This window comes from Tauraco erythrolophus, chromosome 18 (assembly GCF_009769465.1).
Source record: "Tauraco erythrolophus isolate bTauEry1 chromosome 18, bTauEry1.pri, whole genome shotgun sequence".
In the NCBI taxonomy this organism is placed as follows: Eukaryota; Metazoa; Chordata; class Aves; order Musophagiformes; family Musophagidae; genus Tauraco; species Tauraco erythrolophus.
Genome location: NC_141482.1, coordinates 7,235,074 through 7,251,881, shown reverse-complemented (window position 1 = coordinate 7,251,881; position 16,808 = coordinate 7,235,074). Strand labels below are relative to the sequence as shown.

The 16,808-nt window shown below is 56.0% G+C and overlaps 1 protein-coding gene across 5 annotated transcripts; it reads left to right on the top strand.

Moving 5' to 3' along the window:
* The first annotated feature begins 2,734 nt into the window (after positions 1-2,734).
* GDAP1L1 (ganglioside induced differentiation associated protein 1 like 1) lies at positions 2,735-14,908 on the top strand. 5 transcript variants are annotated; one of them, XM_086622909.1, is made up of 6 exons: positions 2,735-2,914; positions 5,799-5,991; positions 9,362-9,535; positions 11,648-11,745; positions 11,890-12,004; positions 14,565-14,908. In XM_086622909.1, the coding sequence occupies exons 1-6, from the start codon at positions 2,735-2,737 to the stop codon at positions 14,906-14,908; spliced, it is 1,104 nt and encodes a 367-aa protein (XP_086479035.1). The 5 variants fall into 5 exon arrangements, with proteins under 5 accessions (XP_086479035.1, XP_086479032.1, XP_086479034.1 ...); XM_086622906.1 differs by having other exon boundaries at positions 5,799-6,002; positions 9,328-9,535; XM_086622908.1 differs by having other exon boundaries at positions 5,772-5,991.
* Positions 14,909-16,808: the final 1,900 nt, after the last annotated feature.

The window sequence follows — 16,808 nt, the reverse complement described above, 5'->3', positions numbered from 1 at the left end:
AGGCAGTGCTGAGCACAACCTTGCCAGCCTTACTGCTCCCAGCCTGCTGCCATACCTGCCCCAATAAGCCTGGGGGCTTCTTTTCTGTCCAGGGATGCTCTAGGATGTGTCCCCCAGTCCGTCTACAAAACAACATCTAAAATTTTCTGAGAAAGCACTGCGGGACTTGCAGTGCTCCCAGGACTTTCCTCAGAGTGGATCCTACCTCTCTACTTCCTATCTCAGCAGATCCAGGCTGGTTTATTTTCAGTGGCTTCGCCCCAATGCCGGCACTTTACAAGTTATTTGCCTGTCTAGTTTCAGGACTAGTTCAACCGAAGCCGGATGCAGAAGGGCACCCTGGATCAAGGAAGCTTATTTCTCACCTTGCAGAAGCCAAACCGAGTCCTAGCTAAGCTTTACATTGGCAGACGCTGAATCAGGCCACTGGGAAAAAAAAAAAAAAAATTAAAAAAAAATCAATGAAGCTGATTCTACAGCCCGATTTCCATCCCCTCCTTCTAAAACGGAAGGCGCTTCTGTCCCTGCAAAGTCCCATGACCAATGCCAGCTGCCTGCTGTCTCCCCTCGGTAACGTTTGCATCAGCTCTGAGATGAGACACCCCAGATTGTGTATTTCTGACTGCCAGCACCCACAATCCTGCCCCGAAGGCACCTTCTGCCAGGGTGCAGCTGATGCCACCGGGTCCGGCCACACAGCATCCCACAGGGCAGCCCAGCATCGACCCCTTTTGCAGGTGGAGAGACTGGAGACAAGACCTGGTGATGATCTTAAGGTCACACAAGGTCAGGGCACCCCTAAAGCAGACTGGCACCAATCCTGCCCCTCCAGCCTTGCTCACTTTAGCAAGGCAAAACCTAACTGAATAAATAAGTGCCTCCAGAGGCTCCATGTACCCGCAGGACCCAGAGGGCTGCAGCAACTCGTCATTTTTTATTCCCAACGGCGCAGCATTAATTCATCACAAAATATGCCACTAGATGGAGCTTTTTGGACAGCGATCTGCGGGAGAGAACCGCTTCTGCTTGGGCAAGCTGCTCTTTCCTTTCCGAAACCCAAAGGTGAAGGGAGCCCCAAAAGATGGTTCTGGGGCAGCAAGGGCTCCAGCAGAGCGGAGCGGGCGGGGGGGAGGTTGCAGAGCAGAGGGCAGGAGGGCACCGTGCCATGGGGCAGCTCTTTGTTCAAAGCCCCATTTGCTCTGAGTTTGCAGCAGCCCAGGCCACTGCCCTGACTTTGCAGCCCCAAAGTAGAGGCCAAGCAAGAGTCTTTCCCTGTGAGTGTCCCCCAGGCCAGCACGGGTTCTCCAACAGCACTTGGGAAGCCCTGGTCTTGCCAGGGAGGATGGTTTTAGGGGCTGCTGCCTACAGAGGAGAAGGCAGGGCAGGACATGGCGCTTCCCAGCCTCATCCCTCTGCCATTGTGTTCCCACACACCCCCAGGAGCAGAACATCACGACACCAAAGGATTTATTTTCACCTCTCAGTTCCCAGAAAATTGCTTCTTTCACTCTGCTCATGGGACCCGCTATTGGTTTGGAACTTGCTCTTTCACAGTGCTCTCAGGAGAAGCGTGCCTCAGTTTCCCCATTTGAACCAGCTCTCCCAAATGCTCCCCTGTTTCCCTCCACAGCTGCCGCAACCCCACCAGCTCCAGCATGGGTGGAGATTGGAGCTACACATGGAGGAGTCACGTTTGCACCCAGAACCCTCTCACAACCCCAAGGCACAGGCTGGCTTCTGGCACCCTTGCCTCCAAATCCTCCAGAACCTGCCCCTACGACCTCCAGAACCGGACTGGTTTTACCCCCCCCAGCACTGGCAGCTAGTCCTGTGTATGAGAACTATCTCCAGGCTGCCAGATTGCTGGAGATGGAGCGTAACAAAGCTAAGTGTCACAAAGCGCAGGCCCAGAAGTCCAGGTCACCATGCCCAGAAAGGTGTCAGGTGCCCATATGTGTTTGCCTGCAAACCTCTGGTGATGTTTGTAGTGCCTGGTGAGCAGCAGCTCCAGAAACCCCAGTGCTCTCCGAGCAGTGGAAACCTGGCCAGTTTGTAATTGTGGCACACCTTGCTAATTCTGGAAATGAACCCTAACCGTGCCCACTGTGGTGCGGGAGGGCTCATCCAATTTGGCTGTGCACCCTGGGACTCCGCTACACAGTGAAGGCTCCTGGGCTCTACCTCGGTACAGGCTACATAACACCCATTAGGCAGTAATTAACCTGTGCCCTCCAAAAATCACTGAATACCTTTAAAGAGCAATTGCTACTTCTTTCCATGAAGGTTGCAAGACACCTGCTAGACGTTTTAAAGCCAGTATCCATCAACGTAGCTATTTATTACATACCTGCCATATCTAAACCAGTCCAGAAAATCTTAATCTCTTAATCTCTGCTGCAAAACATTCCTAAAGAGCCTCAGGGTTCGGAGGTGCCCCGGATTGCCGAGCCGGCAGGCAAGCAGGCAGCAGGAGCCTCCGCTGCTGACTCGCCTATCCAAGCGATGCCTCCACGTTTCTGTGGGAGCCCCGCCACGAGCAGGGCCGGGCTGCGATTTCACCCACGCCGCTGCCACCTTCGTCTCGTGTGACTCCCGGCACCCACCGCCCCGCGTTGCCCACCCCAGCTGGGGAGCTGGAGCTGCCCTGGGAGTGATGCTGCTGGCGGGAGCCCATGTGATGCTGGGCTAGCGCGCTCGCTCCCTCGTCCCTCTCCCCGCTCGCTCGCAGGCTGTCATGGCGACTCCCAATAATGTTACTCCCACCAACTGCAGCTGGTGGCCCATCTCGGCGCTGGAGAACGACGCAGGGAAATCCACGGAAGGGGAAGAAAACCAGGACCCGACAGACCCTGCTCTCAAATCCCAGGACAGACTGGTTTTGTACCACTGGACCCAGTCCTTCAGCTCGCAAAAGGTAAAAAAATAAAGATCATTGCTCGGCTGGGTTCCTGGGGAAGAATCACCTCCGGTGCCCAGCGCATCCCCTTGCCAGGGGACCACGGATGCACTGGTGGGGAGAGTGGGGGGTCGTCCCCGGGGCTGGCGAGGGCGGCAGCGTGGGGCCGGGCAGGTCTTTTGTACCTGCGGTTCTGCATTTTAACAGCATCGGGATGGGGATGGGGGGGGGGCACAGCCAAATCCTGCTTTTGCTTTGGGGTCGCGGCTCGCCCCGGGAGCCACCTGGGCTTTGTGCTCGCTCCCAGCCCCGCTCCGGCGCGGCCGGGAGCGCAGACAAAGGCTGGGCCGGGCCCCGGGCCACCCGCTGCGGGGAGGGGGAGGCAGCCCCCGGCCGGGCTCCTGCCGCGGAGCGGACCCGACCCCGGCACGCAGCGACCATCATTGACCCCTGACATTGCAGCAGCGCCCTGGAAGTCCTATTCCCGGGGTGCCCCGGCTCCGTGAAGGCTCACGGGGCTAAACAGTGAGAAATCACATTTTCCAGGCGATAGTAAATGCTCGTTTTCCAGCACAGCAGCTCTGTAGCAGACCCGACCTTCTCCTCCCGGCCCCAACCCCTCCCCGTCATCCCCACGCCATTAATATTACACGGGGAACGGGATATTCGGAGGGGTGATGGGAATACAGAGTTCCCCCGGTGTGAGGGTCCCCTCGAGCCCCACAGCCCCGGGGAGAGGCTGTGGGCAGAGATGGGTGTTCCTGCCCACAGGCACAAAGAGAGGGCAGGGTGCCCACTGCAGCAGGGGGCTGCACATGGTCGGCTTTGCTGCCACCAGCAGCGGGTGGCTATGGGCTTCTGGTCCGCACCGGCGAGGGAGGCTCGTGCCCGGTCTCCTGCCTCGCCCTGGGCTTGCTGCTATTTTTTTGTCTTGCTCGTTTGGCCGCCAGCAGCAGAGAGGCAGCAGTTAAGGCACTTCTGGTACGGGGTTTCCTACAACCGGCCTCTTCTCTGCGGGGCTGGGGATGCTGGGGACAGGGCAGGGCACACCTGGAGCCCCAGCACCTGCTGGCACCACTTCAAGCTTCGCTTTTGGGGTCACTTGCAAGGAAAGAGCATTTGCTGGAAGGTGGATGAGCACAAGCTGGTGTGATGGCCATTGCAGGGCAGTGGTGGGGGCTGCACGGGAACCCCCTGCAGAGTTTTACTCAGGGCTGGCTGTTTTCCTGCTCTGCCCCAGGAGCTGCTTGGAGTCACCCTCCACGGTGCTGGGGCTGCTTGTGGGAAGGATCCTGAGTCTCCACCAGGATCTGGCCCTCCCTGCAAAGGGATTTCTGGAGTTTTACAGCCAGTGTAGGGTTTTTACAAGATGCCTCATCGCAGCTGTGCCTGAGCATAAGGGACCAGCTGAGGGGTCTCATCACCCCTGGCTGGGACCCCTCCTTGGAATGCTGGCAGGGGTTCCCCTTGCCCCCAGGCACCAGGGTTACCCCGGGAGCCAAGCCCTCCTGCCCGCACTGTGTCGTGCCCAGCAGCTGCCTGCAGCTCGGCTCTTGGTAGCACAACAGGGAAGCACAGGGAGTTTGGGACAGCTGGCCTGGGTGGTCCTGGCCAGGGTTTATCCATCAGCTGGGAGGAAAAGGCCAAGACCAAGCTGCAGTTGAAGGAGCTGGGCTTTTCCTTATGTGACTTCAAAAGAAAAAATTAATTTGCCAGCCCTGTAAATAATTAATGACTAATTCCCTAGGAACTCTGAAGTACTCATAGAAATGCTTATATTTGTTAAGTTGTATTTTTAGCTGCTGCTATTTGGAAGGAAATAAGTGCTTTTCCCTCATTCAGTGGTTCTATAAAACGTGGTTGTCTCACATCCCCCAAGGGGTATTTTTTTGGCCTGTTACAAACTGGCCTGACATACTTAGTTCATAACAGTCAGGTTTTTAGAACCCAGAAGCCTAAAACACCATCCCTGAGTGCATATTCAGCATCATCTCAAGCGCAGAGCAAAGCAGCAGGGTCAGCCCTAAGGGCTGCCTGTGGGCGATGGTGCCCCGTATCCAGCCCCACTCCTGCCTCCCTGTGCCCCTCCACACCACTGGACTCGGCTTTCCCACCCGCAGGATGAGTTGGCCACCCCAGCACTGCCACTCGCTGGCCCAGGGCTGAGGGAGGGCAGCCAGAGGGAAGGGGAAAGCAGTGGGTTTAGCACCAGAGTTGCGAGGCTGGTGGGTGATGCCCCCGTGCCGGCAGCACTGTGGGCAAGGAGGGGTGCCAGGCAGGCTGCTGGGGCTGCTCAAAACCCTCCACGAAACAGAACGTTCTTCCTGCTCTGGCTTGGTAAAGCCAGAGCCCACCCCTGAGAGCAGGACGTACCTGAGTTAGCATCCAGGCCTCCTTCATCTAGGCAGTAGGACCCACTGGGTGCAAAGCATAACCTTGCTGCAGCCTCTGCTTCTTCCTCCTCAGATATGTGCTGGGTTATGCTGGGACTTGCAGCAGCATCACTGATCCCCCCCAGCTGAGGAGCTGCTGCCTTCCTCCACCTGTTGCCAAGGGATGGGTTCTTAGCCCTTCCAGCCCCTTCACCTGTCACACAGGCCACCAGTGACCAGAAGGAAGATGGTCCATGATCCCACGAAGTTAGGATGGGTTTAGGTCTCCCCTACTTGCTGGGAAGGGAAATCCTCACATGGCTGCCTGGATTTTGCAGCTGCCCCATGCCAAGAGCTTCTTGGCTTCTTGCAGGACCAGGTGTGTCCTGGCACAGAGCTGTGCTAAAGTGGTAGGGGAGGGCCAGGGAGGTGCCATGGGATGGCGGTGGGGCTCTTGGGGTGCTTTGAGGGCTCTCAGGGCCAGCTCGGGGAGTGGAGCTGAGCCCTTTCTCCCTGACATCTTGCCCCAGGTGCGGCTGGTCATCGCGGAGAAGGGGCTACCCTGTGAGGAGCGGGACGTCAGCATGCCCCTGATGGAGCACAAGGAGCCCTGGTTCATGCGGCTCAACCTGGGGGAGGAGGTGCCCGTCATCATCCACAGGGACAACATCATCAGCGATTACAACCAGATCATTGACTACATGGAGAAGAACTTCACAGGAGGTAAGGGGAGGGTGGGCTGTGTCTTAGGGGAAACTCAGGTCTCATCCAGATTCGGTTTGCCAAATGCACCCATTTTGTCCTCTGAAGTTTTGGCTTCAGCCCAGAAGAGCAGCAAGCCATCGGCCCTCCCCAAACTTTTACGTTTTCCCATGAAAATGAAGGATTTCCAGCAGAAATCCCCAAACATCCCTTGGAAGTGCTGTTTTGGTTTTTTTTTTGGGGGCGAGGGCATAGCTGGGTCCTCTCTTTTTCTGCCTTGGAGGCCACGATCTCAAACTGGACCATTTCTCCCCTGTCCCTATGGTGTGTGGCGGCATCTCACCGGAGCCACAGTTGGGGCACGGCCATGGAAACACTTTTGGGTTTGGCCACCTTTGTACTTTGACCTCGGGTAATGGTATAAAAATCTCAGTAACTCCCTGTAAGTGGCCGGGCTGAGAGAAAGGGAGTTTGAGCCAGGTGCTGGTGCCCCTCTCCCCTTCCTCAGTGAGCCCTGTGCCACTGGCCACGGGCAGGGGACCCTGCCGTCCCGTGTCACCATGCCTCAGAGAAAATTGCCTCTTTAAAGCCAAAGAAGGCCAGCGGTGCTGGGGACCATGGGAGGATGATGTGACACAAACCCAGAGGAAGGGACAACCGGGAGAGGGAAGCTCATATTCCCCCTGAGCCTCACCAAAATGCTGAAATGGCACTTGAAGGTGGCCGTTTGCATGGCTGCTGCTGGAAGCAGCCTTTCCCCAGCATCTCATGTCCCTTCACTCTCATTTTCCCAAACCTGCAGGCTGTCAGACTGGGTTGCTTCACCAGGGGGGCTTCGGAGCTTAGCAGGGAGCCCAAGCTGTGCCATCATGACGTTCACTCCCGCATCCATCCCCCTTGCAACAGAGACATCAAAAACATCTCAAAATAGCTCCCGAAGCAAGGCTGTCTTGCCAGCTCAGCTGCTGTCCTCTCCCGGCCCTGGTGCTGCTCAGCAGAGGCACGATGCTCGCTCGCTGGCGGGGCGGCAGGACGCAGTCGGTCGGAAAGAGCCCGCACCGGCAGCAGCTCCCGAGGAATGGCAGCTGCTTTCCTGTCCAGTGGCAGCCCCGGGGCCAAGGGACAGTGGGAATCATCGCTCTGTGGGGCCACGGTCCCCGCACTGCTTCGCCCAGTCTCTGTGAAGGGCAGGTGGTCCAGCATATGTGAGAACCGGCTGTCCACGGCAGGAGGGTGACACAGCACTGCCCGTGCGCTGGGAAACTCCTGTCGTTGAGATTTTCCAGCCAGGTGTCATTTTTTACCTTCTCGCTGAGAAATGGAGAGGGAAGCTCTGGGGCAGGGGGAGGAGGGCACAGAGCATTGGTCCCTGCTGCTCTGCCCGAGCCATCCCTGGTGCGAGCTGGCAAAAGCCTTACCAGGATGCCGCGGTGTTGGTCCGAGGGGGAATCACTCCTTTGGCAGAGATATGCAGAACTTGAGAATACCTGGATCAGAAGGTATATTCACGAAGTTTTATTTCCCCCAGGCTGGCAGCATGGCCTGTTTCAGCTGCTTACACCCCCACGAGGGTCAGCTGTCAGTAAAGGGTGGTGTGATGAGCAATGGTGTTCTTTCTCCAAAAAAGCAGTGACTAGTGCCAATAAGCCACCTTTGAGGGTGCTTCTCACTAGGGCACGGCCCAGAAGAAACCACTGATGGGCTGATTGGTGGCAATGCGTCTCAGAGCCTGGGCAAGGGACCCCTTCAAGGGCTGCAGCCCTCAGCTCATCCTCTGAGCCTCCCGCCACTCCCACCTTCGCACGGCCCATCACTTGCTGACTACACCCAACCAGCCCATGTGGGCAGGTATGCTGTGGCATGCAGAGTGAGCGTCATCCCACCAAAAAACCTCCCTGGGACATGCTGAAGGACGTGGGCCTGCAGCCAGCATGCCGCTGTTTTATCGTTGTCGCTCCATCTCGCTGAAGGACAGGGCAGTTGCTCTGGATGTGCTGGTTTCCAGCCTCAGCACCAGCCTGTCAGGTGCTGGCTGGGGACCCTGTGGAAGGAGCACACAGGCTATGGGTCAGTTATTAGTATTTAATTCAGCTGTTTGCTTTTTCTCGGATGGAAAGTCCCTGCTTGGAGAGCTGGAGTGCTGGCAGCGCAGGCGGCAAGCAGGGAGGAGATACCGACACCTCCCCTCGCTCAGGGGACAGGAACGCTGATGCCCATCAGACAGAACAACTTTACGGAACCTACTAACAGAGACAGCCCCCAATCGGAGCTGCTAGGAGGTTTGCAATGCAGGAGCTGCCAAAATTTCCCTGGCTCCTCTCCAGCTGCCGGTGCCGGCCGGCGTGAAGCTGCCTGGCCCGGGGCAGGGCGAGCTGCACGTCTCTGCTGGGCTGGCATCATCAGGCTGTGCCCGCAGCCTCCATCCTGCTGCTGGCAGCGCGGCCGGGCACGACTGTCACTTCAGGCTCTGAATTGAGGAGCCACGTTGGCCATATCTGCCAAAGTCCTTCTGCCCGTGTGCCTTAACTCAGCCCGAGACGCCAGCACGCGGCGAGCCCTGCACTGCGGATGGCATGTGGGCAACCGGGTGTACCGAGTCCCGGTGGTAAATTTACTCACTACCTATTAACTGCGATCTGCAAATGCCGTAAACATTTACGATCCCATAAAAACATAGACCTGATGTTCTTGGGGGAGACAAGAGCAACATTTTGCTCCTTGTGGTGTCAACTGCTGTGTATTTTGAGCTGAAAGTGTAATAAAAAGAGCAGGATATAAACTGCCATCCACAAAAGATGAATAAAACCCAACAAGGCGAGGAGGAGTGGAGCCAGTCGGGGTGAGGGACGGTCCTGCAGCTGGGGCAGCAGCTGAGCGCAGAGGGAAGATGTGCTGGGCTCCTCTTTTGGTCATCAGCTCCCTGATTACCCATTTGGAATGCGATTTTCAAGGAAGCCCAAGAGAATTAGGTACCTTATTGCCACTGGTGAAACGAGTGCGTAATTCAGGAGATCCCCAAATCCCTGTGTTTTAGCTCTTTTCTGCAGAACAGGAAGATTTTGCTCCCCTTCTGTGAGATGTGAAACCACAGTGTACAAATGCAGGGGCTGCAGAGGAGAAGGGATGTGGGGGCTGCGGGGCTGGGTAACGACACACGGCCACGTCCCTGTGGTCCCGCGGGTTTGCCCGTCTCGGCATGGGCTGGACACGCTCCTGGCTGGGACGGGCAGCAGGGAGAGAGCAGAGCCACGCACGGGGTCCGGGTTTGAGTTAACGCACCGCCGCAGCCAGCCCTGCTCAGGGCTGGCTCAGCACCGCACGCCAGTGTCCCATGCAGGCTAACGAGCCACTGACGAGTGTCCTGCTAACGCCTTTCCCTTTGCCCTGGCAGAAAACATCACCCAGCTGATCCCGGAGCCGGGCAGCCTGCTGCACTCCCGCGTGCTGCAGTACCGGGAGCTGCTGGACTCGCTCCCCATGGACGCCTACACGCACGGCTGTATCCTGCACCCCGAGCTCACCACCGACTCCATGATCCCAAAGTACGCGACCGCTGAGATCCGCAGTAAGTCGCCTCTCCGGCGGGGCTGCCCAGGGCTGGTGCCTGCAGACTGGCTCCCCCAGCCCTCCCTCTAGGCTCGGTTTGGCTCCGCAGCCCGGCCAGCCACCCTGCTCCCACTCATCTCTCCTTTTCGCCAACATGGGTGGGGACAGAGGTGGGAAATGGCAAAGCACATTGGCAGCTGCAGGCACCCTGTAGAGCTTTCTAACCCCAGGGGTGGCCGGGCTCCCACGGGCCATGCTTCTTGCCTTGCTCTTTCTAGGGCACATGGATTTGCTGCCTCTCCCGCGCATCCCTTCTCCCTCCAATAGCTGCAAGGGCAAAGGTGGGAGAGTACAGCCAGACTGAGTTGCAGATAGTGGATGAATCGGCATAAGACTGTGTACCTGACCTTCAAGTGCTCATGAAACATTGATGATGCTTAATATAACTCAATGGCAAGGATCGCTCCTGGAGAGAGTCCCTCACCAGAAAAGTGACCTTGTTAGGAGGCCATCAGTGTGCCCCGTGTCTCTCCACTCCTTTAGGCTTCAGACCCAAATGGTGCCCGCAGCAAACACTGTTCCCCCCTCAGTCCCTTCAGCTGTCTGGGTCATGGATGGTCCCTCTAACATGAGATGCACTTGTACACAAAAAGAAATACGCTGTTCCTGCGGTATATCTGACGGGCTGCTCTGCCTCTGCTGGATCCTGCACAGCTGGCTTTCCCCATGTCACTGTGTCACCTCCACCCCCAGACCTTGGGCAGATGCAGGGTGCAGAGCCTGTCCCCTCCCCAAAGGGTGCTGCTGTGATGGCTTCAGACCTCATCTGCCTCGCATCACCTCCCCAGCACCCACCAAGGTCCTTAAAAATATCTCCCTGTCCAAACCTCCTCACTGGTGGCATTTTTCCCAAGCCATTGCAACAGAGGGGCTGTGGGCAGGTCTATGGGATGCCCCAGTGCCAGCAGTGCCCTTCCTACCCAGCACATCCCCTATGCCCAGGCGATGCTCGGCTGCGCCATTGCAGTGTGTGCTGAGGCAAATTCATGTAGTTGTGTCTCAGGGAGAGGGTGAACTGAGGGCCAGGCTCTCCCAGGGGGAAGAGGGGAATGAAAGCAGGGTGATATCCAGGCTTCCCTCCAAGGTACAGCCCCAGGAGAGCCAGCTGGGAGCCTTGGTGAGCACAAGCTTCGAGGCTCGTGGCAGAAAACAGGGAGTTTCACCATCTTGTGGCAGCGCAGAGCCCACTGCTGGCTTCCACCCCAGCCAGCCCTGGCACCTCCCGCACCCACACATCGGCACAGCCAAGCCCTTGTTGGAGGGAACAAGGAGGGAGGGACAGATGGTCCCTGGCAGGAAGAGATTGGCCCAGCTTCGGGTAATTTATGCTGTCCCTAAGGTGTTACTCTGCATCTTGTGTTCTCTTCTTCCATTTACTCTGCTCCTCTCCCTCCGTTAACTCCCTTGCACAAAGCCCTTTGCATCCCCCCTGTGCCCTGGAAGGGAGGAAGATGGGCATCTCTCCTGCACTCAGGATGGGCTTCATGGTACTGAATTGCATCCCTGGTCACTGAGCCAGGGTGGGACAGCTTCATTTGGGAGGGAGCATCCCCTCCCGTGCCGCTCCCTGATGCACTGCTCCGCACACACCACCACACACGGGCAGAGGCTCAGCCATCCCAAAGGATTGACCTGCTAGGGATGAAGCTGCAGGAACCAGGTTATGGGAAAGCTCAGGGATGATCTTAGAAGAGACAGAGAGACAGATCTGCTGGCAGCTCTACTATGGATCCGGCAAAAGAAATTAAGAGCTGAAACCACCTCCAAAACCTGCAGAGCTGGGACCAGCCACAGGCAAGAAGGGACCTGCTGTACCCCACAGCCAGTGCTGCCCTGCCGTGATGGGATGGGAGTGCTGAAGAAGCCATGTGCCCTCGAGAGGGCGCGCGATGCCCTGACCGCCCACCTCTATGGTGGCACGGTGGGAGTAAGCCATGAATTTGCCCCATTTTAGCGCTCTGGGCTGTTTTTCTTCTTGCATGCAGGACACGGTGCTTTCCTACCAGACACAAGGTCATCCCTACCTCTGCCAAGCACAGCACCCCCCAGCCTCTCTCTCTGTTTCCCCCAGGACATTTAGCTAACGCCAGCACGGAGCTGATGAAGCTGGACCATGAAGAGGAGCCGCAGCTATCAGAGCCCTACCTCTCCAAGCAGAAGAAGCTCATGGTAAGTGGGTCAAAGCCACACACATCTCTTTGGCGGTGGGGGGACATGAACCACAGACCTGCCATGGGCACCTGGTGCCTCATGTCCCTGCACGGTTGAGTGTCCATCCCTCCATCCCCCATCCTAACCCCGCTCCCCACCCAGGCCAAGATCCTGGAGCATGACGACGTGAACTACTTGAAGAAGATTCTTGGTGAACTGGGGATGGTGCTAGACCAGATCGAGGCAGAGCTGGAGAAGAGGAAACTGGAGTACCAAGGTAGGTGCTGGTATGCGTTTATGGGGCATTTTCCCACACAAGGCCAAGACACAACACCAGGAACAGCTGATGATTTGCGCCTGATGAACATGCCCCACAGGGCAACCACTGGTGGGGCCGGGGCCACATCCTGCAGCCAACCCCCCTGGCCACGGGGCTGCGGCACATCCCAGCACAGCACGGGCAGGGAAACCCGATGGGAATTTGAGGGGCCCCGGAAGGGCGGGAGCTTTTATAGAACCTGCGTCAAACAGCAGCGGGTGGGAGAGTGCAACACCAGCCATCCCCAACATCAAATAGATGATGCTGGGTGCCTGCCGAGAGCCACCCTGGTGCCCTGGCAGACAGGGAGGCGTGGGCACAGCTGGGCATTGTGTGTCCCGCCATCACCCCAGGATGACGCCGTCATCCTCCTGTCCCCGCTGCCGGCAGGGCTTGTAAACCCAGTCCTGGGAGGGCTGGCAGCTGCCAGCACCATGGTGCCAGCTCCGGAGCAGAGCCCAGACACAGTTAATTAGGGGACAGCCCCGCAGCTGCACCCGCCCTCGGGGCCGGGGAGCTGTGACGCACGCTCGGGGCCGCACCGAAGGGCCCTCAGAGGTGCCAAGGTCGGGACCTGCAAGGCACCGGGCTGGGGATTTGCAGAGAGCCCTGATGCATTCACAGCAGGGCCCTGCGCTGCCCTGGTTGCCTCCAACAAACGCCCTCGTTAACTGATGCGAGAGCTGGGGTAGCTCGGCAGAATTCAGCGTAACGAGGTGCCCAGAGCAGAGGGGTGGCCACTGCTGGCACCCGGGCACTCCACTGCCTTCGGTCCTTACGTGCTGCTCCTGCCCTCTTCTCCGGGCCCCCGAACTCTCCCTGGGGCACCCACGGCCGGGTGGGGAATCTCAGCAGTGGGCAGAGGCACCAGCCCTTTGGCACCTTCCCAGGAGCCGCAGTGCAGCAGCTCTCCTCCCACGCAGCCCAGGCTGACAGCAGCGCTGCGGGCAGGGCAGGGCAGACGGGAGGAGGGTGGCAGATGCTGCAGGAGCACGGGGTGACTCCCTGCCACAGGCACCCTGCTCAGCTGGGACAGGCTGGTCCCAGCTGGGGCCACTGCGAACGCAAAGGGTGCCCGTGCCGCTGCCCCGGGGCACCCCACAGCCCAGCACAGACCTCAGCAGCGGGTGCAAGCCCGGAGCCAGGAGGGGTAGGGCCAGATCACAGCTCTTGCCCAAATTCACCATCCTCACCTGTGCTTTCTCTTTTGCCCGCAGCAGTGCCGGGGAACAAGGTGGGCACCTCGGTCCCGCTTCCCTTCCCTCTGAGCCAGAGCATCCACAGGGTCCCCAGGGCACCCAGGAGGCTCCGGCTGCAGCACTCCCCACAATTCATTAGTCATCGAAAACATTTATTAACTAATTAGGCACAGGCAATCTGTCCACTTGGGCTGTGCCTCCAGCAGGATTAGGCAGGCTGCCAAGTGGCTACAAATGAGGGCTGCTAATTACCGGTAATTGCCCTGGCCTGGCCCTGCAGGGAGCACCAGTGCCTGCACAGGGTGCAATAAAGGTGCCTTTCTCTCCCTCGCGGCTGTAACAGCCACAGGACAGCAGAACAGTCCCAAAATTAAGGATATGGTGTGAAGCTGGGGCTCAGGCTGTATGGAGGCAGGTTTTGCGCCCCTTCTGCTGTCCTTCTTTCCCTGCACCTCCCTTCATCTGCCTTAACTCCATCCCAGCCCTGCTCCTTAGCACTGAAAGGGCATCAGGGTTAACACTATCCTGGCCTAGGTCTGCTTCTTCCAGCCTAACAGCAGCTTGGTTTATTCCTGGACATCTCTCTGGTGAGGTAATTGCCAGGGTCACTCCTTATCAGGGGCCATCAATGCTTTGGGGCCTCTCCTCATGCCCAGCATTCGCATCGAGCTTTGCCTCCCCCAAAAACCTGGCCCTTGGCACAGATGTGCTGCCACTTTTGGTGTCCCAGAGCTGTGTTCCTGCTGCAGGAGAGGGGCCAGAGGCAGGACCTCCCCAACAGCACACAGGAAGAGCAGCCAGGCCAGCAAATGGTTTTGATTCCTGAGGATTTCTCACATCCCTAAAATAAGACAAGTTAACTTGACACTCCTGAAACAGCTCCCAGTGCTGCCAAGGACAAACACTGAACACTGCTGCTCTCCCTGAGCACTAACACAGCAGAAGGGTCACTGCACCACATCTTCCTTCAAGGGGGCCTGAGGGCCCTTTACCAAGGATCTCCTGAGTGCAGGAGAAAGCCATCTCCTGCTGCTCTTGACTTGGGAGAGGGCCAACAGAGCCACTTTGCAGACAGTGATTTGTGTCTTCACTGAGCTATAAATGAGCACCTCATATTCCCAGCTTTGTGCCCCTTCATATCCTCCATCATATAGCCTGGTAGATGGGGTCTGATCTCTTGGGACATCAGAGAGTCTAGAAAAAGCACCCCAGGTCCAATGCAAATGCTCATGCCTTCATGGATCTTCTGAGCAAGCCTTTAGGTGCCCACCCAAGGGCTTCTTCTTACCCTACCTGCTCTGTCGCTTCTCTCTCTCCAGGACAGAAGTGTGAACTTTGGCTCTGCGGATGCGTCTTTACTTTGGCCGATGTCTTGTTAGGAGCTACCCTGCACCGCCTCAAGTTTCTGGGACTCTCTAAGAAATACTGGGAGGATGGCAGCAGACCCAATCTACAGTCCTTCTTCGACAGGATACAAAAACGCTTCGCCTTCAGGAAAGTTTTGGGAGATATACATACCACGCTCCTGTCCGCAGTGGTGCCCAACGCCTTCAGGCTGGTCAAGCGGAAACCTCCCTCCTTCTTCGGAGCCTCCTTCCTGATGGGATCTCTGGGAGGAATGGGATATTTTGCTTATTGGTACTTAAAGAAAAAATACATCTAGTACTGGCTGCTTGGTGTTTAGTTTGGTGTCTCTGTGCTGTGTGAAATTATGATGAAGCCTCAGTAACTGTAATGAAATTTGAAGCAAGGTAATGAATAATTATATTGTTTAATGTAACATTCCATAGTCTAGAAGTAGAAATGTGTACTGCAAGGAAATAAGACAACAACAACAACAAATTTGCGTCGACTTGTAAATGCCTTTTTTAGGTGTAACTATTCAACTCCAGCACGAGGCTCAGGGGTTCGCGGGCTCAGCCGTGCCCACTGGGAAGCAACGCCGCCTCCAGCACCGGCCGGCTCCAGTGGGAGAGACAGGAACCCCGGGAAGATTCTTGACACCCAAATTAACTAATGGGACTCGGATACTCGGTCCTGTGCGTTTGTGTTCACCGGCCACATTTCACACATGCAGGTAGCGGGGACCTCCTTCTCCTAGAAGGTGTTGTGTTGTCGTGCCTGGAGGCTTTCCTGGGAGCAGGGTGCAGTAGCTGGTCACAGTCAAGGTGGATTTGCGTTCTTCAAGTATCCATTTTTAAAATTATTTTCATTAAAAGGAATATTTTTTATTGAGCTGCTCTTAGAATGTATCCACTTTCTACGTCTGGTTTTGGTGGAGCTTTTTTTTAAAGATTTTAATGTCTGTCTTTAACTGCAGCACTTTTTTTCTGAAATAAATCATTTTGACTTCCATCCTGAATTTTGGCATATGAAGGAGATTATTGTTTTAAGCCTTTTGGCTCTGTCTCTTGAGTTTTCTTCACGGATTTGCAGAGCATCTTTCACCGACTGAGCATATCTGACTCTGAAAAAGTACGACCATTTTCAGAACTTTTCAGCACTTTCCTGAAGGCACTTTGGCTTTCTCTTCCATCGGGGGCTCTTTTCTGTCATTTCCTCGCTGTGTGTTTTCTTAGAGACACTTTGCACAGAATCACATTGATGACTTTCTTGTGCCTTTTGCATGTTGAAGAGAATAACGGGCCTCACTGCTAGTCATGCTTTGGAAACTGAGATCCTCAATAAACCATATGGGAGGAGTAACGGCTTCACATTTCTAAACGTGTTCAACATCCTTCTAGTTGTGCTTCAAAGCATGCCCATGGGCAGAGGGATGGGCAGGTGGTTTGTGCTTTTTCTCATGTACTGCGTTGGTATAAAACTTGCATGGAAACAATATGTATTCCTTTTCCAAAGCACTCATTTCTGTAAGCGCCCAGCCTGATAGGATCTCCTTTGTCTGGTTTTTGGAGTGCTCCGGTGATCCCTAGTGAGCCAGCTGCATCTCTAGGCTTGGGAATGTGCCAGACATGGCTGAAGCAATATGAATGGCATTTGCCTGTGACTCAAAAATTAGCTTTATGTATTTGAAAGCAGCAGGATTTCCTGGGAGCTTTGGCTCTTGATACAACCTGGCCTCCACGGAATTACAAGCATTTAGCAGGAATTACAAGGGACCAGCACACAGAGATTAGACAACGCACAAATTTATGCTGTGCTTGTCACAATTGGGTAGGCTGGTCTGACATACTTCTGGAATACAATGACCTGTGCAGCTGCACGGGTGCTGCATTATCTGTGTTATCCACCCGTGATTAGGGCCACACTTAAAATTGGTGTGTGAGAACCAAAATCTACCACTGCACTCGTCAGCTGATGAGTGAAACATTACAGACACCCGCTCCCCCAAACACAGTTACATATTTGCTTCATCATATCAATGACTTCAGAAGAAATAGTTATCTTTTTTGAAGATGAAGGCAAGAGAGTTCCCTGAGGTCATCCCTTTTGCTGAATCTGAAAGATGTAAGAATGTACATGATGACCAGTTCATCTGGCCCATTAGCTAATACTAAACTCCCCAAAAGAACTTATAAAGATAAATCAACAAGAAAACCTTA

Coding starts and splice junctions, on each gene's coding strand:
- GDAP1L1 (XM_086622906.1), top strand. CDS start 2,735: ATGGCGACTCCCAATAATGTTACTCCCACCAACTGCAGCTGGTGGCCC. Junction 2,915..5,798: donor AGTCCTTCAGCTCGCAAAAG/GTAAAAAAATAA, acceptor ATCTTGCCCCAG/GTGCGGCTGGTCATCGCGGA. Junction 11,746..11,889: donor CCAAGCAGAAGAAGCTCATG/GTAAGTGGGTCA, acceptor CTCCCCACCCAG/GCCAAGATCCTGGAGCATGA.